General features: G+C 38.6%; 1 protein-coding gene and 1 long non-coding RNA gene across 5 annotated transcripts in view; both read left to right on the top strand.

Annotated features, from left to right (window-relative positions):
- The window catches only part of GALNT1 (polypeptide N-acetylgalactosaminyltransferase 1), an 87,040-nt gene extending 74,371 nt beyond the window's left edge, over positions 1 to 12,669 (top strand). For all 4 annotated transcript variants that reach the window (XM_084510280.1, XM_084510282.1, XM_084510281.1 and 1 more), the window contains 4 exons: positions 7,339 to 7,478; positions 8,589 to 8,687; positions 9,447 to 9,581; positions 11,773 to 12,669. In XM_084510280.1, the coding sequence (XP_084366406.1) occupies positions 7,339 to 7,478; positions 8,589 to 8,687; positions 9,447 to 9,581; positions 11,773 to 11,919 (521 nt within the window). In that variant the 3' untranslated portion in view covers positions 11,920 to 12,669. The remainder of the gene's footprint in view (positions 1 to 7,338; positions 7,479 to 8,588; positions 8,688 to 9,446; positions 9,582 to 11,772) is intronic.
- Positions 12,670 to 14,094: 1,425 nt separating this feature from the next.
- LOC311432763 lies at positions 14,095 to 22,748 on the top strand. The gene is made up of 5 exons (XR_014690299.1): positions 14,095 to 15,418; positions 19,767 to 19,967; positions 20,589 to 20,687; positions 21,425 to 21,500; positions 22,406 to 22,748. It is a non-coding gene; the product is annotated as an uncharacterized lncRNA (long non-coding RNA).
- The last annotated feature ends 413 nt before the right edge of the window (positions 22,749 to 23,161 follow it).

The raw sequence follows: 23,161 nt of genomic DNA, 5'->3' as shown, positions 1-23,161 counted from the left end.
GCTGAATCGATCAGAAATGATTTAAGTGAATTGCTGTAGCAGGAGCGGCAAAACTTAACGTCATTTGCTTGGTAGCGTTTGTGCTTCGCTATCCAAGTGTAGGATAGTTGCCAATATATTTGACTGTGGTGTTATTTATGATGTTTCTGGAAAATGGATGTTAACAAAACATGAAAATGGAATATATGAAAGCAGATTTCCCATAAACTCAAACTTTGTGCAAAGAAAGTTTCAGTAAAGGAAAGGAAGGCTGGGAAATACTGAATTATTACCTTCCTCTGCAGGTTATGTTTTGTTGTTTAAAAAGCCAGCAAACGAGAGACAAACTCTGGGGAGCAACAGACACCCATAACTACCTGAGATATGTAGAGACTTTCCACTTCAAACACTATGCAGTATTTTTATATGCTGAATCTGCTTTTTAAATAAGTACTTTTAAAAACTAGTATTCCCTTATGACTTGCTTATTAAACCTGCATAAATGTTGAAATTTAAAACCTATAACACAATATAGCATGAGTCTGAACAATGTCAAATTTAGATTACAGGTTTTGAGAATACTCGTGAGAACAAATGACCATGCTTCTCTTTACTGTTTTTTTTTTTTTTTTTCCTAAGAGAACACATTACTTAAGACATGTAAGATTTTTTTTTTAAATAATAAAAAAAAAAAATCTTGGTACTACTCAAAGCCTTTGAGGTGAAATCAAAAGCTTAATAGCTTATGGTTACTGCCCTGTGTTTTTATTAATGAAGCATTATGAGTTCAAACATCACGTGTATAAATATATCGTTGAGGTAAGTTGTATATAAGTAGCTGCAATTATTTTTGGCTAAGATTGCCTTTATAGATCCATGTCAAGCTAGATTTTTGGATGTACTAAGCAGCTAGGAACACCTGACTATAAAAATAAGCTCTTGAAAACAAACCTGAATTACTCAACACAGTGGTAAGGCTGTGTTACTTTATATATATATATAACCTTTGTAGTGCTCCCATTTCATGTGGTAACCATAAGCTACAAAAGGAAGTTAGTGTTTTCGTTTTGTAGAATTACTGTTTTGATAGGGCTTGCTTTCATGAGTTTGCAGCATTGTGGAATACAAATGCATCCTCCTGTTGGAGAAAAGGAGCATAAGAATTTCACTTAGAAAATTAGTACAAGTTGAAATGGGGAAAGTAACTTCAGCAATTAGCTGTAATTGCACTGTACCTTCTCTTCCCTTTTGAAAGATGCACGTCTGCATAGGTTGTTGTATGCTAATAGCCTGGACATTTCGTGGATATGGATGTTTTCTTGCCAAGAGCTCTAAGCTGCTCTTAGAGCATCTGCACCTGCCAACTGGTGCACAGTCTCTGTATACCCATATCCATACTGATGCTGTGCTAAAGTTTGATGCTAGAATTTCCAAGTGTTTTAAGAACCGTAGGATCATACAGAACCTGAATAAGTTGGGTTATTCTGAAACTGGCTGGTTGCTGGGAGATGTGAAAAAAAATGGTTAGTACTGTGGTGGCTCTCTTTTAGCTATAACATTTGTTTAAGAATGAACTTATACTCGGTGCTGCTCATTCTTTCCTCCAAATCCATGTGAACCATTAGAGCCAGTAGGTATTATCTAGAATGAATTATTATTTGGGAAAGTCCCCAGATCCCTTACTGTTATCATTCTGGTATCTCCAGGCTTACGAGGTGTGCAAACTGCTTATTTTTACCTGTTGACAGCAAATATCACTGTAACTTTTCAGTATGTCTTTCTGAGCCAGCTCAGTGAATCTCTGCTGCATTGACTCGCTTAGCCATGTTGTAGTTTTCCAAGCCATCCTTCAAATGTAAAAATTAAATGTTTAGTTCTTGCAGGATGATGGTGTAGTGACCCTCTGGCAGACTACAGCATGCAGCCTGTGAAACTCTTTACTAGTGCAGTGTGTACTTTCAGTATTACTGTGACAGTGTCACAACTTCTTGCAAAGAGCAAGGTGAGGATTTTTAGGCTGATGCTGGTTTGCAAGCCTGGGTGCAGATGAGAAAGGAAAGCAGGCAATCCTCCGTGCATCCATGTTTTTTCTCCTTAGTTGACATGGATGAGGAAATTGGGTTTTGAAGGAGCTAATATACTGACAGGCGTCATTGAGCCAAGCGAACAAGAAATTTGTTTCCTCCTTTATATCCTTTCTCTTCTGCTCCCTTAAGATAGTGAACTACAGAGGGATTGGTCCGGGAAAGCAAACCTAAGATTTTCAGGTAGCTTTTCCCACTTCATATAATCTGAATTGTCTGAAAAAAATGGCTTACTGTTTGACTGATAAGAACTCAGGAGACTTTTTACTATCGATATAATGTAGTTAAATGGAAAGCCGCGCTCTTGAAAAGTAAGCCTGTAATCCTTTTTTCCTCTAATAAGTACAACCTAGTAGGAATTATTTGTCTCTTTTAAGCTTTCATGCGTTTTAGAAGCCGTCGTTCTGCTTAGAAATAGATAGGTACAGCAGGAAGCTGGGCAGGGCAATTTTTGCAGCAGGTTGTGCTCAGCCAAAATCAAACCGATCTCATTGCACACAACAGCTGTTCTCCACGATGGTAATGGCACTAGCTGTCGTCTTTCTGCATTAGTCTACAGTTTTTCTCACAGTTGCGTGTTTCAGCAGGGTGCTGTTTCCCAGACCATTTCCTGCTGGAATCCGGCACAGGCTCCTGTTAGCTTGTTCTGCAGGCTTTGCTGCTGCTTTACGATTTTTAGTGTAGCTCTTTCCTCTCCTTCTGTAGTCTAAAATACTGCGACGGGATTGTCCGAGGTGAGATGGTGTCAATCTAACAGTCTGGTGCAAGGAGAGCACCTTGCCTGTCATGCCAGGGGCTGAGGTCCTCCCCTCGCTTGTTGATTGTCCATTTATCAAGTCAAAGCAGCTGACATAAACTCCTGGGGATGTTTTATTCTCTGGGCTGGCCTTCTACTGGTTAAGCGAGCACCTGTGTCAGCACAGGAAGCGCAGCAGGAATCTGAAGCTGAGCAAGGGAAACTGCCCCTTTCCGCAGCAGCAGCTGCAGAGCATGAGGTCGGCTTACCACAGCTCCCTCCCCCGCACCTTCCTATAACTACTAATTAATGGTAAACTGACCCTAGCGGCATTTTCTGCTATCTCCCATCTAAACGTGAAGCAAAGATGCTTTAAACGCTGTGGTTTCCTCGTGCTGCACGTGAGTCTGGGTTGCAGCTCCTTCGTGCAGCCTCCTGTTCCTGGGCCAGCATGCATGGCCCTCATTCAGCAACCTCTCGTATCCCAGCTGGTACGCTCCAGGCATCCCAAAAAGCAGCTCTAATGAGCTTGGGTAGAGCCTCGTCTAGTGTGTATGGAAGTTAATTATATTGTTGATCAAAAGTTTTACCCAGAATGTATCTTTCATTGCACTGGAGCTGAACTGAAGAGGTAGAAGGCCTGAAAAGACAGACAGCACTGTAGCGTTATCTAAGCAAAAACCACCGAGGCAGACAGAGGTGTGTTATCCTGAGAACTGGATCAGTAAGCCTAGGTTCTTATCACTGCAGGTGCCCGTCTCTAGCCAAGCATGGTAAGTCTAGGATAACGTTTCTATTTCTGGGTGGTGGGGAGGACAGAGAAGGCACTGAGTCAATGGTAGTTGATCTTGCAATGTAGCTAAACCTATCTTCAAAATATATATGGAGAGATTCCAGACGGTCACGTTTCAGCTAGCACTCCCTGTAAGCATTAACTGGAGATGTCAATACATAACTGCTTGAATTTATTTTAATGATTATTACTTACCAAGTGTCATAATACTGAATAAAAACAAGTTCTATGATTTTTTTTTAACAGAAGACCAGTTTTGGATGAAACAGCTTTCATGCAGCGCTTTTGAAAAATGATTGAGTGGCTTATAATCATGATGAAAACATCATGCTTCTCATTTTTCAAAGCAGTTTAGCATAAATATATTGCCACACTGAACTTGGCAAGCAAATCTTCAGCTCTTTGGAAATTTCGAGGACAGTAAAATTGTTGCAACATGGCCACTGGGAAGCCTAATAAGTAATAATTTAATAATTAAACCCCTGAAGGAGTATTCTACTGATAGACATTATTTGCATGCGAAAGCAGTGGGCTATTTGTACTGTAATAGCGAAAAGAGTGGAGAATTTAGTAATTTTGAAACGGTTCCTTCCCAGTCTAATAGAACTATCTCTCAAAAATAGAGGAATAATTTTTTCAGAAAATAGTGATAGCATTGAATAGCTTCTAAACATTTCTTCTGATGCTTAGTAGCCAGATTGCAGAAATGGCTGCTTGGGTGAGAAGTATGCATTTGTCAAATTAAAGAATTTGATTACTTTTGAGTAAAAGTGTAAGTATAACCGAGAGATCTGATTGATTAGTAATGTGTAATGGTCTTTTCTGTTCGGAGTAGCCTGGTACTGCATGCCAGATTTCTTTAAGAAAACTAACGCTACCAGCAAGTGCTGAGATGAATCTTAGATGAATCTTAAATTTGTACAAAAGATTGGTGATGGTGTGCTGGGTTTATTTGATATGAGTTTGCATTATCAGGATTTTGAGTACTTTTTTTTTTTTTTCTTTTTAACAAATACACTTAAAAAATGCATGCAGTTGTCACACAGCAAACAGCAAGCCAGGTGACAAGAAGAATCATCAGGAAGATGCAGGTGTTTAATGTAATCAAAATAGGGTTTGTATTTTTTGCTGTTTTTGTTTTGGGGAGGAAAAAACTGTGGATAGCAAGTGCTGTTAAAACTGTTTCTGATTTTCATGAACAAAACCCAAGTATTAAAACAAATAACTGGTGGACATGATTGTCCTCATTGTATACCTACCTGTGCAATCTGGCATAATAGCTATCTGGGAGGAAGACTTAATCTAATTTATTTTATTTTATTTTATTTTATTTTATTTTATTTTATTTTATTTTATTTTATTTTATTTTATTTTATTTTATTTTATTTTATTTTATTTTATTTTTATCTGAACCTTTAAAACCAAGGATAAAAACACTGGAAGACGTATCTAAGACTTCAGTGCTTACATCATTTTTTACTACTGTGTGCAGAAAATGTTTCAGAAATGACGTTAAATGTTTGTATGATTTCTATATTGCAGTTTTCCTAGTTTTGCTTCTACTTCTACCACAAACTGTTACCTATTAGTAACTGTGCCTGCACGGTGTAGTGCAAAAGTATAGGGATACTCAAGCTATTTTTGAGTAATATAGAGAAGGTACCAGAAGCACTGAAGATATTGACTTGCTTACCTGGAAAATAGAGTAACTTAGCCTTGTTAAAGAACACCACTAAGTCAAACTGTACTCTTTCTGCTCTCCAGTCCAGCTGCAAAGCTGATGCTAACTCTAATCTGCGTACCAGTATATGGTTTGGAGCAGACGTGACTTCAGAGGGGTTTTGTTTTTTCAGGTTTGTCACGCTCAAAATGGTTAAGTGGATATAATGTACACCTTTTATTTCAGTGTAATGGAGTGAAAATCAGCTGGCACGTTTCTTGTACGTGGTGACATTTAAAACTACTTTAAGGAATAACACATTTGTACACCATTAAGTGTCACTTGGTATTTAATTCTGTATGGTTGAGACTTCAATTCTTATGCCATTCAGTAAAATGGCAAAGCCTATTTCTTCTTTTTCTGAAAGTCAGTGTAGCAAATTCTGTTGATGAATGAGTTTTGAATGCCATAAGGTTGTTGCAAGGATGGCATGATGGCTTTTATCCATCAGCTTCATTTTCATGACTCTGTGCTTCAGCTCTGGTTGGCTTAGCAAGGCAGCCTGTCTTCTCTTCATCATTTCTTGAGAGAGCATTCTTTTTGATGTACATAAATCTTTGCTCTGGCGAAGAAAAGGTAGTGGTTTTGCTTTTTTTTTTTTTTTTTAGAGTGTGTGTGTTTTGTTGTTGTTGTATATTTATTTTTATTCACATTATTGAAAATGTTATCAAAACAGAAAAGCTTTCGTTTGCTTTTATTCACTTACTAGTATAGTTCTCCAGAATAGCTTTTCAAAAGTCAAAAAAGTCTTCTCTAAAGTTTAAAGAAATATAGAAAAATACTAGTCGGATTTGTTTTTGTTCTAGAATATTGAAATTACAAATGATTTTATTGATATTTACAAACAGCTGAAGTAATACAGTCATCTGTCTTAATTGAGTAGAAATACACCATCTACTGGCAGCTCTATTTAATAACACGGGATACCAACTTCAAAATATCTCAAACTCAATTTCAAAAGGTGAACAATTTTAGAAGTAACTTACCATCCTCTAAGTGCAGGGATTTCTGAAAAATGCATGTAACTGCAGGTCTTTAGTTGTAGTGGCCAGCTGAACTGTCTGTGGAGGGAATTTAAATTGAGTGGTTTTTGGGTTTTGTGTGTGTGTGTGGTAATGTGTTTCTTTGGCCTATGGGATTTGAAGTGTAGTATAGATAGTAAAATGTGATGCCTGAAAACTGGAAATTATCCTACCTTTAATTAATGTTATTGGAATATTAATGAGTGCTTAATTCTAGTGAATTAAAAATACCTGCTGGTCGTGCGTATCTTTCACATCCCATTTCCAGATGGGATTTGAACCATTTAATGTTCGGAAGAAATTAAAACCACCATAAAGGGGTGGGAAGATCCAGGAAGAATACAGCACTTCAATAAATAAGGAACAAAAGAGAATAAAAAGGCAGGCAAAATACCACAAAAAATGTAACTGGCCTAATGGTGAACACAGTTCCTGCAACTGCTGCCGTTATATTGAACAAACACTGAATTATTAAATGCTTAGTTCCCTGTGTGATGGCTGCGTTTTGTCTGTTTCTTTATGCAGTTAGATGGATGATGAAAGGTTCAGCAGGTGGTATCTGGCTTAGAGAAATAAATTAAAATGCAGTTTTTACTCCACAGAAGGAGATTGCTGTGTTATGCTGCATAGTGTATATACACTCCAGTTGGCATTGGGGATAGAATGGGGTTAGTGAATGTAAGTTTCAGCCTTTTCCTCCAACTTAGTAAGCAATTGCATTCATATTCTTCCACAAGCCATAGCTCAGAAGTTGTCATGTATACTATAGATGGCCTGATTCAACCTTTTGTATAGTTATCAGGAGAAAATGTCATGGGTACTGATCAACTTGTCCATGGTAAGTATAAAAAGTATAATGCTAGACTTATTTAAAAAAAAAAAAAAAAATTGTGTGTAGGGATGATTGCAAGCAATGTATTATACAGATCACCTTTGTATTAAATGGAATTATATACAAATCCTCTGCTAACAATTAAATAAAACTTTTTATCCTTTATCTCTAGGAGTTACTAAAGTTGATTATGGGGACATATCTTCACGACTTGGACTGAGACGCAAGCTCCAGTGCAAGCCTTTTTCCTGGTACCTGGAGAACGTTTATCCTGATTCCCAAATTCCACGCCATTACTTTTCTCTGGGGGAGGTAAGATTTTACCCTACGTATTTGTCCACTGTTTGTAAAAGTAGGTTGTACAGCAAGTTGTTTGTATTCTGAACGGAATAGTATAAACAAGTTAACCTCCAGCAAAGTTCAAGTAACTTGCACATATATTCCCATCATCTGTAAAATGATACATCTGGCTTCTCAGACAGAAGACCAAAATTTGTTATACAATACTGTAATTGAAAGGTTTTCCCTTCTTTATTACAGTGCTAAATTTCACATAAAAGGCCTTTAGAAACAGTCCTTCAGAAATTCATAGTTATGGATAACTTTGTGTATAAATTTCTCTACATACAGTTTTGCTTAACAAAACTAGACCAGATCAAGCAAGGACTTTGTTTAAAAAAACAAATCAAACATTACTCTGAACTTTACCCCCAGAATCTTCTTCAGTGACCAGCAAATTCCAGTGATCCCTAAGCTTTGCTGGACATTTGTCTTCCTTTAGTTTCAGTGACTGCAGAGGTAGCACAGATGATGCTGTCCTTAATAAGTAGGCCCTACTCCCTGCTACAAGTCATGCTGAGCCAAATATCTCACCTCTTGTAGGGTGATTTTATACTGTGTTTGTTTGTAAAAGAAAAACATTTTTAACAAAACAGGGCAGGCGTTCAGGCTGCTGCATGGATATCAGCAGACTGATATTCATGCTGTTTACTGTATAGTAATATGGGGATTAAGGCTGTAACTCAAGAAGTGAGGAAATTGAACCCAATCTCCCCTGACTTCAAAGGGAATTAAACCTACTGTGCCTAGGAGAGTGTTTTGAAACTGCTGGTAGTTTGGGGCTGGAGACAGAGTTGTGTCCATTCTGTTGTAGGTGAGTCTTTGTGGAAGTAGGGTCCGCAATATGGGAAGATCCCCAAATGAAAGCAAAGAAACATCTTTAACCTAGTAGCTTGAACAGTTGCCTGGGAATTTGAGCCTCAGAGAGTGTGTTTTTCATTGTAGTACCATTCATACATTTTACAATTCATTCAAATAATCCCTGCATGTATAAAAGAGAATTGTTGCCAGTGTGGTTTGATATGGGCCTAGTTCTTTTCTAACAATAACAGCTTTTTGTGATGTGCTCTTTTTCAATCCAAGATAAGAAACGTGGAGACAAACCAATGTCTGGATAACATGGCAAGAAAAGAAAATGAGAAAGTTGGAATCTTTAACTGTCATGGAATGGGTGGAAATCAGGTGACTTTTCTTAATGATGTTAATGAATTGAGTTACTTGGAATGCTACTCATCAGGACATCTTTTCAGTTCTTCCAATAGTGATCATTACATTTTACTTGAACAGTAAAGTTTAGGGAAACCTTATTGAAGAAGAAGCCCGTAAAAGGGATTGCATGACAAGATCTGTTGGTTTCTCATTTGTAAGTTTTTGAGGACTGATTGCAACATGTTTTAGGTAAACTACAAAGTCAAAAATGAAATGAGGAGAGGAGACTGCCGTGAGCCACACTTTACCTCCTGTAGATTCTCTGGAACCATCTCCTGTTTAGACCTGCTGGTTCGCATTGTTAGTTAAACAAAAACAAAACAACATGCCTCCTCCTGACATGTTGTTTTTAATGCTCATAGCTATGTGCTAATTCTGGACTCTGTTTACATTTGTTTTTTCATTTTGTTAATTCTTTATTAACTCTGTTAAATACAAAGATTACCTGTGTTGAGGATCATATTGTTCCTGTGCAAGAAACAGTATGCAGGTTTGAAAACATCTCTTTTGTTTGAAGAACTTTTATAGTGTTTGTACCCCTAAAATATAAAAAAGTTCAGTGGTTATTAATGAAGTAATGTGTGCAAATATTCCTCTTAACTCTCACTCCTTACTTCTTTTCCCCCTGCCTCCCGACATTACTACCCCCTACACTGTTCCATCCCCAGGAATTCTTTGGTTGAATGCTTTTTCTTTTTTTTTCTCAATTTCTCTCATTCTTTCTCTGTCTAGGTTTTCTCATATACTGCCAACAAAGAAATTCGAACAGATGATTTGTGTTTAGATGTCTCCAAACTTAATGGCCCAGTAACAATGCTCAAGTGCCATCATCTAAAAGGAAATCAGCTTTGGGAATATGACCCAGTGGTAAGTCTTCTAATAACTTGTAACATTAAAGTAAGATAACTTGTGTTTTTATGTGAGCCTACACAGCAACAAAATCCTTCGTGGGACCGCTATTTGACAGTTGAATAAGCAAAGAAATAAGTCACGATTATGTTCCCTCTGTCATTAATTCATGGCCATTTGATGAGCATCTGCATTGATTTAATTACCTAGTAACGTTTTGGGGAGCCCTTAAAAAAAAAGAAGAATATTTTCAGTACACTTCCAGATCCTCTGAAGGACTGCCTATTCTGTTAAGGTGACACTGTAACAAGATCCTTAGCAAGCACTATCTCTTATTTGTCCTGTAGATACCTGAAATAATTTTCTTTCTTCAATTCCAGCATCTGATGTCTTGTGTCTCAAAAGATTAAAAAGAAATATTGTTGTAACTAAAAAGTCAGCATCATAAAATCATAAGAAAAGTTTTACTTCTCTAATCTGGGTATGTTTAAGGTAGAGATGCTTCAAAGAGCTTTATTTTCATCATCTTTTCCATAACATTCAAACTGATTTTGAAATTCTTATGTTGCACTCCAGATCTAGAAATCATTGGCCATTGATCAATGGTTTGATCTGCAAGCTCTTTACAGTATTGTGATTGGGTAGAAATGTTAATGGGAATGCTTAAATTTGAGTCTTAGAAACCATTCCTTCTTTTTTTATATGGTCAGTTTACCTGACTTAAGTAAATATCATGAGTAGTATTACTTACTGTATGCAGTGATCTACGCATACCAAGAGTAAGTGTTTTTTATTGTTTGTTTTTTGAAGGAGAAGATGGTATCTCAATAAAAAAAATCACTAGCATTTCCCAGGAGTTCCAGGTCAGGGTGTGGGGTTTTTTGTTTGGTTGGTTTGTTTGTTTTCCCTCTCCGTGTCTCAAGAGGGGAATGCTTTTTAACACTTATCTATTAGATTATAGATTAGATTTTGATCCAAAGAAAACTAGCAGGGCTTGTCAGATTCTGCGGAGAATACAGAAGTATGTATCCTTCAGCTGAAGGAACCAAGTAGTCTCTCTTGCAAAGATTGCTGCAGCCCATAAAAGAAACTTCTCCTGTGCCTAAGCCTAGCCATAAACGTGACTGTATGTGTTTTCTCTCTTTGTACCTAGGCTTTCCACTGATAAAATAATCTTCAGAACTTTACTGAAAGCTAGCTAATGAAGCACAAAAATAAGTTAGAGAATACTTAGCAAGAACACATGCTCATATAGTTGGGTGATTTGTCTATATTTTTTCCTTCTGCCTCTGTTCAGGAGGTGTTTATACTACAGGGGGGTAAAAAAAAAAAGCAAGTTGTGTGTTAGTCATTTGTCTGCTTAAATGTGTTCCAGGTCCCTTCATTCTCCAGCTGCTGCATGAGTGCAGCACACTGAACTGCTCTTTTTTTAAACTTCTTGCTGCTTGTGCACATAGGGCATGTTTTATTATTTTTTTTGTCAGTGCAGTGTCCTGGCCGTGCGGCTGAGAGAGAAGCAGTACCAATACAAATGCCAGTCAGTGCCATACACAGTCTGATGGACTAATGAGTATACAGAGTACAGTGGCAAGAGATGCAACTTCCAAAATACCTCCTCTTTCCCATTAGAACAGCACTGAGGTAGACAGGGTCATGTATGGAAGGTTGCATAAGGAAGATCAGGAGATACTGGAAAAGATATGTATCCATCTTTATATGCATTTTATATGCAGATGTACACTTGTACACATACATGTTTTTAAAAGGAACATTGTTCTAAAAGAACATAATTTTAGGTTAGTTTTGTCCCTGACTGAGGAAAAAAAAGGTTCAACGTGAGTTGAATTCATTCTGATCTCTTGAAAACTACTTTTGTAACTAGTAATCAAAGTTGTACATCTTAACAGACTTTAATTGCAAACTCCTTGAAAATCCCCAGCAGTACGGTCCTATTTATGGGATAGTGGATATTGCTTAAGAAAGTATGTCATTTAAAAGGTTCAGGCCATTCTGTTTTTTGTGAAGCTTAGTGTGTTTAGTACCCACAGTACAGAACAACATATTTACGTACTCTTTAGAATGGGGATCTGGAGCTGATAACCAAGGGGGTCTTGTCTAGTTCCCATTTGCTTACAGAGGAATTGTAACAGCTATTAATAAAAGGTTTATCTTCTGCCTGAAACTCATTTCTTTTTATTTTGCCTTCCAGAAATTAACCCTGTTGCATGTGAACAGTAACCAGTGCCTGGACAAAGCCACCGAAGAGGACAGCCAGGTACCCAGCATCAGAGACTGCAACGGCAGCCGCTCCCAGCAGTGGCTACTTCGCAATGTCACCCTTCCAGAAATATTCTGAGAGGTTCTGAAGAAAAGAAAGGATTGACTGGGCTACCTCGGCTAATATTTTGGCTACACTGTTAAAGTAGCAACAGAAGGAAACTTCTCTGCAGAATCCACAGTTCATCAGCTGTTAGAACTCCTGCAGCTTTTCAGTAGCTGTGAAGCAGCCTTCCTGTATAAGGATGTGAAACTACCACACATACTAGTGAAACTGCGCCCACTGATGTTTACAGGATTGAACGAGTTTCTTCCAGCAAATAATTTAGAGAACACTGGGACAGTGGAAACATAATCAATGAAATACTCTTTCTGAAGAGCTGCATATCATTGTAGTTTGCTTGCACATCAGTAAGCTCTGCTGAAAGTGCTGTTGAGATGAAGAAAGTTCCAAGACTGTTTTTTTTTTTCCTGGTTAGTAGTGGTAACCAGGCTACTAAATATAGATCCACAAATAAACAGAGAGCTGGAAAACGGATTCAATAACATGAAATAAGAATTATGTGGTTTAAAAAGGAAAAAGTAAACAGGGTTTAATGGAAACTAAATCAGAACTACGAGAAGTACAATTTGTTATAGTGAAGTATCAAATTTATATGTAGATTTTATACCTCAGTGGGGGAAAAATAACCAAGTCAAAACACAATTGTTTCTCTTTTTCAATTGTGTGATAGTCCATAAATACTATTTTTTTTTTTCCTGGTGGGTCTAAAATTATTTTGGGTGCAAATAAAATGAGCGTAAGAATAAACTTAGCTCTTGAATGTCAGATCAACGTTTTTTTATTTTAATTTCTTGGCTGTTGGAATTGTATCTTTTTATTACTGTCTGAAAACTGGAGGTTAACATGCTGTCTAACTCTTTTTGTCCAGACCTGACATTTCAGTTTATACCTGGGTCAGTCAGCTTATGGACTTTCATGGCCAAACAAAAGATTTAAGTACATTTTGAAATTCTTAAGTTAACTTGACAGAATATGCTTAGCACCCAGAACTCATACTACTGTACTATGGTTTTGTTTTCATAGCAATAAATCTTTTGTTCCTTGTTTGATTTCAGTCATCAGAAAGCCAGAAGAAAAGATAGGATGATCTGGGTAGCAGGAGATTGGCAAAACTGAAGGTTTTCTGGAATCCTTTTTCACTCCATATTCAGATGTGCTTCATTGTCAAGTGCATATTTAGATTAGACTCTGAATTGTAATGTTGATCTGCTGCTTTTTTCTAATAAAACCTAAAGAAAGATAGCTAAATTGGCATGTTTTTTAAAGTTAACATAGCCAAAAGCAATATGACTGTGTCATTACATTGGTCTGCATTTTTTTAAGCTGGATTGTTTTGTTTTGTTAAGAAAAATCTGTGTGGGCTGATGTTGAAAATGAGCTACTGAATGCTCAGAGTATATGCTGAATTTTCTTTTGGAAAGAAAAATGAGATTTACTTAATGGAGAGGATATTTTTATGATAAATGTCATTGTTTGGCCAACTGTCCTGTAAAGCAAATTAAATCTAGACTCCTGCAAAAGTTGTGTGGAATTATGTTTGACTGTTACTGCCAGTTTATATTTGCTACTCCAAGCTACTCCAAATTGCTTTAGGCAGTGTTATCTCCATTATTTCTGCAGCAGTACACAGGAGTTTTCATATGCAAAGCAAGGGATTTTTTTTTTTTAAAGCAGTTTTTTTTTGTTGTATTGATACATCTATCCATAGGGTGAGATGATGTGGAGCTAATCAGGTAATCATCGAGATATATAGGTATTTTTCATAAATTCCTTTTTGGAAAGCTGTGCAAATGTCATGAGCTAGAAGAAGATTTATGAAAGTAATTGCATGGTACGGTTATTAGAAAGATATTGAAGTGCGCCCAGAGGACTAAAACAAAAAAGTCTGTCCTAATGGTTGTATGAGGGGACTTATTCCTTTGGTATGGTTGGTGAAGAGGATGGGATGGGTAGTTGACTTGTAGCTGACCCTTTTTCTTGCTCCTTAAATTCTCTGTGGTCCCTCCTGGTTTTATACTGCTTCTGAAGTACAGTTTGTGTTCAGCTGAGACTGCGTGACAGCCCACCAAAATACTGTTTGCAGTCTTCTGCTGTGTTATTAGTGTGTGATGTTGTGGATTTCAGTTTAGTTTATCTTACCAAAGAAGCCTGGGGGGGGTGAGCATGGGAGGGGTGTAAAAACGGGGTTATATATTTGTTCAGAAACAATTTCCCAAGCTCAAAACACATCCCTTTAAAAAAACATTGCTAGAAAAGAGGTTCCAAATGACCCTCATTAATTCAACAAGTCATGTGTTGGTTAATAATACTGTGATAAAAAATCATTGCACAACAAAAAGCCCATGCATCAAGCTGTCATGTTTGGAAAGCTGAAAGAGCAGTCCTGCTTTCCAGCCTATACCCTACTGATGCTTCCCTGCTGAACACAGGGAGGGAAGCAGCCAGCTGGAGCGCACCTGCAGCCTCTGGGTGCTTGCTTCAAAGCACTTGGCTCTGCCAGGACCATGGTGGGGCTGACTAGTGAGTGGCTGGTTGTGCCTAGGACATGGCCTGTGGGAATTTTTAGAACCTCTGTAAGTATTTAAGGTTGAACTGGGTCATCTTAGAGGCCTTTTCCAACCTGAATGTTTCTGTGATTCTGTTTGTATTTAACCTGTTCTGAAAAGTAGCATTGCATTCATTCTTACTGCATTACATACCTGTGTTATTAGGGACATGGATAATTTCTGGCAGATTTTCCGCTCTGGTCTCTAGCACCTCTGCAATTGTGACTGCTTTGTTCGGATCAAATATGGAAGGAAGAAAAGACCACTGATGTCTTATTTGACATTGACAGCAAATACAAGCAGAGTGAGTGAAAAGATCAGTAGCCAGATGTTGGAGAGAATCAGTAAATTATTATTTTTTGCTTTTTCTGTACTGCCCTTCATGCGTTTAGTGTACGTTTCAATGTATGCTGTAAAGATCATGTTCTGTTCTCCATCTTTTCTCATTTGGCTCTTGGAAGACATTTATTGAGGAACACCAGTGCCTTTTAACTGAGTTGAAATGTATTGCATATTACGGTATGACCTTTGGATAGCTGTGCTGTGCCAGATCTTATTAGATTGTATTCAATATGTTCAGATACTGGAAGTCACAAAATAGTTATCTGCATGTACATACGGCTGTGAATGTTTTTGTCAGCCAAAGTTGCCTCATTCTGCCAGTTTTTCCAGGATGAAATTAAGTTGTATTTCAGTGGCTTTATTTTTATGGTCGTACTATACAAAAGGGCTTAACAGTCACTTTTCATATCATCACAGCAGGGGACAAAATCTGAGACATACATCGTTAACAAAAGAAAGACTCTCTGTTACAAGCTAGCTGCAAAAGCAAGATAATCATTCAAATTCTCTCTCTGAAGAATGCTTCTTTGTTCCTGTATTTGTTCAAGTAATGTAATTCATTCACAGGGATGAGCAAACCCTTGGCAGCGTTCTTCGGATGTATTTCCCCTTCCAGGTAAGGAGAGGCAAGTATCCTTCATAACTTTTACTGGGAAATAGTTACTCAACTTTCCTAATTTGAAAGCATGGAAGAATTGTTAATGTGGTGGGAAAAAATGCTGGAAATTTTTAACAGCCACCGAATATTTTTGTTTTTAATAACTTTGGCTACCTCATATCTCATTTAACTTCAATTGTAATACTAGAGACTTAGGGTCCGACAGGAATATGTGAGGTTAAAATGGTCAGCCTCAGAGTGCTGTTGGTTTTCAGGCCTATAACAATATTACTTATAAGTATCTTCAGGCAAATAGGTTGCTAGGTTTATGTCTGACCCTTAAATACCCTGATAATTGAGAACTGTTTGGCCAAACATAACTGTGGCATTCTGTGAAGGTTATACATGTGTTGTGCAGTCCTTCTGAATAATAAAATAGCATTTATAAATGTTTAAAAAATAATAATACAGGAAACAAAAAGGGAACAAGAGCTAGTAAGTTATCTCGAGACACAAAATGTAGACATAGAGATGAAAATCTAACTCACTACACTGTTCACTTTTTTTTTTTTTTTCTCTTGAACCCAAGCATTCTGCCTACATTTCATGCCAAGTCAACTGATCCTTACCATGCTGAGACATTCAGCAAGGCGGTGCTAGTCCATGTCAAAAGCAACCTTTGAGATGAAAGCAAGCTGCTACTTCTGACAATAAACCAAATAATTGCCATAGCATCATTTCAGGATATAGATGGTAACCTGCCCCTGAAATAATTGTGACTGGTTTCCTTGTCTTTGCCTCTAAAGCATCTCATAAAAGACAAGTACTTCCTTTCATTCTGACTTAAATGCATCATCTCCCCCTCAGTGGATGGTTGTCTTTTGGAGTTTCAAATAACCTTGATGATATTCATGTTTTCTATTTCTTCGTATTCTCTTCATTCTCTGTTTTCTATTTCTTCATATTTTCTTCAAGCAAAACTTCTTGATTTCACCTCATGGAGTTCTGTCTCCTTATTAACACCCTTCTCCAAGTGTTTTGTGTGTTTTTTAAGAGATTAGGTGATGGTATTGAAGGTGCTATATATATTGCCATTAAAGATGTACACTATTTCTGTTATCCATTACACCCTCTGACAGTGCATTAAGTAAATGTTTTCATGAAGTGATAGTGGTATTTTAGGCTTCTGAATATTCCACTTATAAAACTAGACTGTAGACTTAATTCGTTGTCCCATTTTGCATTAAGGTGAATTTATAGATTTTTACTTTTTTTCCTTGCAATGCTGTCTAATCACCTAGCTTTGGTATCTTAAATAATGTCGACTTCTTCAGTACTAAACGATACTGGTTAACTAATGGATTTCTGATGAGCCCACTGTTACTTGTCTATAAAACTCATACCTGTGGTTGGAGTGGGCCTCTGCAGGTCATCTGGTCCAAACACCTGTGTAAAATTGACTTCAAAGTTGGAGCAGGTTGCTTCTGGCCCACCTGTTTATATTCGACATTGCTAATGGTGAAGATTTTTCCCTGATACCTGATGGGAATCTCCTGTCCTGCAATTTCTGTTGCTTCTCCTCCTTACACTGTTCATTTCTGAGAAGAGTTTTGCTCAGTCAGCCTCCTCCGTAGCCACCCGTTGGTTAGTAGACATTCCCTCATTATCCTTCTGAATACTGAATAAATGAACCTTTCCTCACGCCACATGCTCTGACTCCCTAACCATCCTCTGCTGGTATCACTTCAGTTTGTCTTTGTTTTTCACCCTTGCACCCTCAGGTGCTTCTCTGAAGAACGACTTTGTAGCCAGCCTCTGAAGCTGCATGGGATTTATTATGGACACAGGACATTGCACATGCTTCTGTTAAATTTCAGGAAGTTTATCAGGGCATTTTTCAAACTTGTTGAGATCTCTGAGTGACAACTTTGGCCTTGAGCATATTTTTCCTACTCTTTCCCCAAGTTTGTTGTTATCTACAAATTTATTGGAGGTGTATTCCATGCCACTGCCTTGGTCACTAGTGAAGCTGTTAAATGGTATTGACCCTAGTATTGACCCCTGAAGAGTGCTGCTTTTAACAAAACAGAGGGACTTCAAACTAGCCTTCTCTACGTCTTTAAACCTGGAAGACCAGCTAGTTGTCCTACCCAACCTGTTAGTGTGGCTCCATTTCTTCTATGAAATGACTTCATCTTTTCACACACAATATTTTTCATTGCAGGCTAATTTCTCAAATAACTTCTAATGAAAATGAGTACCTACTTCCTTTTCTTTACTCACTAATTCATGGACCCACTTCAGGGACAGTTTTTTGGTTTTTGTTTTTTGTTTTTCCCCCGTAAGAGCTCAGGGAAGGAGAGGGTGAAGAAAAAACAACCCATTTTTTTTTCTATAAGAATCCAACTTTAACTTCAGATCTAGCCCAAATTCATGACTCAAATTATTCATGAATCTGTACCATTCAGATACAGTGTGCTATGTCACTTCCCTGGTTCTGGGCAAGAACCACTTGGCCATGGATGGTTTGCATACTGGAAGTGAACTACTGATAGAAATGAGATTAAACCACTGTTTTTCTTTTAAGAAACTCCACCACTGCTTCCTCTAAACTCTAGAAATAAGTTTTTCCTCTAGAAATAAACCTTAATTTTGGCAAAGAAAGGCACCTATGCTGTTAAGTGGTCCAAGAAAAACTGTTGGGTTTGCATCCAGTCCACGGGAAGTGGGAAGGAAGCCCAGTCCTCGCTGGTGTGGCGACTTCAGAATTGGAAATATTCAGACCAAGGAATTTGAGAACAAGCTTTGTAGTTGCCTTGGCTGCATAATGGGGAGATCTGGATTGTTTCAAAACAGAAATTGTGTTTCAAATTCTGCGAAAATGGGAGGAATTTTCTAGCTGCTGTTTTCTGTCATGGTCTTGATGTACATGAATTGATTAATTGGGGCATCTGGGTCTCTAATGGATCTTTTTGGTCGTCTTAGCTTTCAAGAAGCTAACCGTGTGATAGACTAGCAAAGTGCTCTATGCCAGTTAGATGGACACAGCTCAAATGACCATTTTGGTGGTAAATATTCTAGGATCTAGGATCTCAGGATATAACAGTTGTCACGACAGGTTTACTGCTGCGATATGGTAATTGATGACCTGTTGAATGCTGATAAACTCATCACAACTCCTGTAGCCTTTCAAGTCAGGGAAGTGGTGGGAATGGAAAGTGTCTTTTCCATTACCAGAGCAGAGAATCTCTCCCTATGTGAAATGAAAATTAAATCAATGAAAGAAATGTATCCTTGAGACAGTGAGATCAAGTTGCACAAGTAATTCCATTCAGATGTGGCCGTATTAATATGGTGAATGAACAAGAGATGAATCTTAAAACCCCAAATTTTCTCTCTCCTTCCCAGATGCTGAAAACCACAGGAACCAATTCTGTACTAACCATATTTATGGCTTGCTTGAATGGAGCAGCTCTCAAAAATTACCCTTTGTAGTCAAAGCCAATCATTCTTCTGATCTGGTCTAGGCTTTTTTTGTGTGATCTTGAATGTGAATTACTAAAAGAAAAAGCAAAGAATTATTTAATTGCAGACTGGTGCATATTTATGTGAAGTAGTTTAGAGAAAGCACAACAAACCAGCTCAGCTATTTAACACCGAAGTTCAGTCCCAAAGCAGGAGAGTGGGCTCCCTATCACTCGAGAGGCTGGTTTACTTCTGCATTATCTGTTGCAGGCATGCTTGGCCCTGCCTGTCGTGCTTGGTGCATACGATGGAGTCAGTGCCATCTCAAGCCTGCTCAGCCAAGTCCCTGTTGAGTTGAAATGCTTCATTGTTCTAGCTCCTTTTCATGGTTTTGGGCTGCTAGGAGTCATTTTATGACATTTCCACTTTTCTGTGTGGGTTTCTTGCCTTGAAAAATGCATTTTGGCCATGTGCCACTGTGCTGAAACACCTCTTGAAGGAAATTGTAATATTTTAGTTTGATTCATGGGTTTTGTAAAACACCAGGCCCCCAAAGTCTGTTTTGTTTCTGGCTAAGGGCTTGCCCACTGCATGTCTTGAATGTGTCAAGATCTGTCCCCTAAAATAAGCTGTGGTTCTCTGGAGCTTCATTCCAACTGGATCTGTGATCTTCCAGTCTCATGGACGTGTAAATGCTATTTGGATGTAATCTATGTAATCCAATTCACTCATTTGGTTCACACAGGTTTGTGAAAAATGTTAGGGTTGATCTTAAGTAATCCCTGATATCACTTAAAAAAAAAATAAAATAATAAAAAATAAATAAAATCCATTATTTTCCTTAGGGTCCCCAAAATCTACCCACTACCCTTTGTCATAAAGAAGGGATTTTTATTTTTTTTCTTTCTCAGGACTGTAATGAGAGAACTCAGAGTGGCTCAGAGTGGATCGCAGAGCTGCCAGATCACTCCAGCACTCCCGGTCTCCTCTGTTGGAAGCTGCCTGCCTACAAGTGCCTCTCTGCTGCTGCCACCACTGTGCTGCCACCATGCAACAATTCGTGGGCATGTGGCAGTGCCCACCTTTGCCTCATCCCAGGACAGAGGCCTGAGGTTTGCAGACCTGGCTTGCAATAGCTTGGCTGGAAGATTTCATTTTGAAGGTCACAAACAGATGACCAGATGTTACCTTCCGTGGTTGAACTGGTTTAGTACTTGGTAAAGTGAGAGCCTCTGTCCCATGTTTGCCTGGGTAGCTAGTTAAAGATGCTCCCACATGAAGTGTTTGCTTAGAGGACAACCAGTTCATAGATCAATGAAGGCAGAGGAGAGTCTGCATTATTCTGAACGGTGAACAGGTGATGGCTTTTGCACAGTTCTTCATCAGTATCTTCTGGGATGTTACAGGCAGCTGACTGCAATCTACCCAGCTGGTATAACAGCCAAAAGACAGGAAAATGCTCTGTGTGCAGAAGCAATTGACCAATGATACTGACACATGGAGCCTTAAATTTGTTTGTGGTTCATTTACTTCATGCTCTGAATATCCTGGTGTGTGGGCTGATTGGGTTCAAGTTCCTATATATCGTGTAAGAAGAATGGGCTTTCTCCCAGAAATAGGGGCATGCTTGTTAATTGTTTGAGTTGGACATCAACAAGACACATTAGTTTTAATCCTGTTGGTGATGTGTGGGAAATTTATAAGAGGTTCATTAGATGTGATTCTGGTTGTAGGACCAGGAAGAATGATGTCCAACTTCCCTGCATTTGTTGAAGAGGTGACAGAACTAGACTCACAGGAACGCTGGTGCCACTAAAAATCAATGTGATTTGGTGGAGAGTGTACTGATAGCTCTTACAGCTCTCTCAAAGCTGTTCAGTGATGTCCCTTCTCCCAGACCTCTTAGTGGAAAACCATGGTGCACTGTGCCTATCAGTTCTCCTGGGCTTGATCTTGGGCACAGGTGCAAGACAGCTCTTTTAGCGGTGTACATCTCTTCCTCCTGCAGGATGCTCTCATCAATGAGGAAAAAAGGATGATACAGTGTGCATCTCGGTATGATTTTCAGACTGTTGCTGCTACAGTCCTTAATGTTGCTTGTTAAAGCTGTAGGAACTGCTTTGTCCTTCAGTTTCATGGACATTGGTGCTGTAAGGGGGTTTGTTTGCTTGCTTTGTTTCTCTATCCTTTGCTATGTTCACATTCCATAATACTAAAGCTTCATAAGGAATTTAGGTGAATCCTACCCATTCCTTGATGTGACTTGTCTGTGAAGTTGTGTATAAAAATGAAAAATTCTGCCAGAAAGGTAGAGAAAATAAAAATACAGCTTACATTTCTTACTGTAATAATTTGAGTGATATAATTTTGAGATAAAGGTGCCTGGGTTTTTCATTAAACTGCCCACCTTGGAAGTTGTGCTTCAGTGTTACCACTTTGGTTTTGTCTTTGACAATGGTATAAGACTCTTTAAACGAGCCCATCCAAGGTAGTAATACCAACTGAAAAGGCTAAGGGAACGATCACCTCTGGTTGTTTTGAGAGTGAGAAGTATCCCCCTCCTCTGCAGAGTTTTCACTACAGTTGAAGCCTTCCTGTCACTTCCCATGCAGATGATGTGAGCACCCAGGGCTACTATAGCACCGGTAAGGAATTTGTGAAGTTGCTGTTTGTGAGAAGAAACCCTCCTACAAGTAATTTATTGGCGTGGAGCGCTTTGTGTTAGCACAGTCACTAGATGATTCCGTACATCTCTCTTTTGATAACAGAGCAGTTAGAAACCCAGAACTGGAATTACTCCAGATGTGTGCGCTGGTGTTCCTTGTGTCCTTCCATTTCCATAAGAGTCCTTACATTTTGTGATTTATCAGCAAAGTGGCTCAGAGGGATCTTTGATGGTGCTACAAAGACAGTGAGGTCTTCAGCCCAAAGACAGAAAAGGTGTTTGAGGAGCAGCTGAGGTCTCGGCTTGTTCAGCCCCGAGCAGAGCAGGCTGAGGGGAGGCCTCATGGCGGCCTGCAGCTCCCTCATGAGGGGAGGGGAGCGGAGGGGCAGGCGCTGAGCTCTGCTCTCTGGGGACAGCGACAGGACCCGAGGGGATGGCATGGAGCTGGGACAGGGGAGGGTCAGGCTGGGGGATAGGGAAAGGGTCTGCACCCAGAGGTGGTCGGGCGCTGGGACAGGTCCCACAGGACGATGGTTATGGCACCAGGTCTACCAGAGTTCAAGAAGTGGTTGGGCAACGCTCTCAGATGTCGGGTTTGGTTTTTGGGTATTCCTGTGTGAAACCAGGAGCTGGGTTCGATGATCTTTGTTGCTCCCTTCCAACTCAGGATATGCTGTGATTCTATGATTCTAGTCACATCTGCACCACAAATACAAAGAGTGAAAGTTATTTTCTCCACTATGGATACTAGAAATAAAGAACTGGTGTATGTACAAACAAGATGTAAATCTAACATAGGCTATGCCACTTGGGTAACTCCAGTTAGAGGTAATCTCACTTTAATGCAAACTTGTGTATGATTTTCTTTTTTTTTTTTTTTTTTAGACTGATGAAGTGAGCCTTGACTTCTGAGCATTTTGATTATTCAGAGCATGAAGCTTATTGAAAATGAAGCTGTTGCAAAAGGCTAATGAAGTGATTGTTCCTGCATCCTGTGATGTAGCTTGATGATTGTAAATTTCTGCTCAGTTTCTTTTAGGATGTGCCTGGACTTGGAATGTTAACTAGCTAAAATAGATTTAAGACAGCTGTATATAATCAAGGAGAGAAGGAATAGGAGCTCATGTTCTACCTGATGGGGCTTGGATCGAAAGGTAACAGGGTAAATATGACTTCGAACAGACTTGTTCCTTGCTGGCACACCAAAAAAAAAAAAAAAAAAACAACAAAAAAAGCCAAAAAAAGCCAGCCCTGTTAGTGACCAGATCATGTTTTAAAAACTTGTCACAATTAGGGGAGAGGAAAATACTTGATGAACAATAAAATATGTTGCTTCTCTGGATTTCTCAAAGACTAGTTTTTAATGTTTCTCTTTTTACTGAAAGCAGGATTTTTTCTTTTAAAGCCCAAGACAGAATATCTTCTTAACCAATTCTTGTTGTATATGCTACTACCCTAAATTAGAAATATTTAGGCTCAGCACAGGGGCAAGTTACACTTCCCTAGGATTCATTCTGTTGGTTACTTACAATAGATATATCCAAGTCCTAGGAAAGACAAATTATTTTTCCTTTAAGGTAGGAGAGCCAAAAAAGGCATATGTGAATCACTACTGGAAGAAGGTGTCTTTACAGGTTTAAT

Source organism: Aythya ferina (assembly GCF_964211825.1).
Source record: "Aythya ferina genome assembly, chromosome: 2".
In the NCBI taxonomy this organism is placed as follows: Eukaryota; Metazoa; Chordata; class Aves; order Anseriformes; family Anatidae; genus Aythya; species Aythya ferina.
Note: the sequence above shows the minus strand (reverse complement) of the source record. Positions and strands in the feature narration are given on the sequence as shown.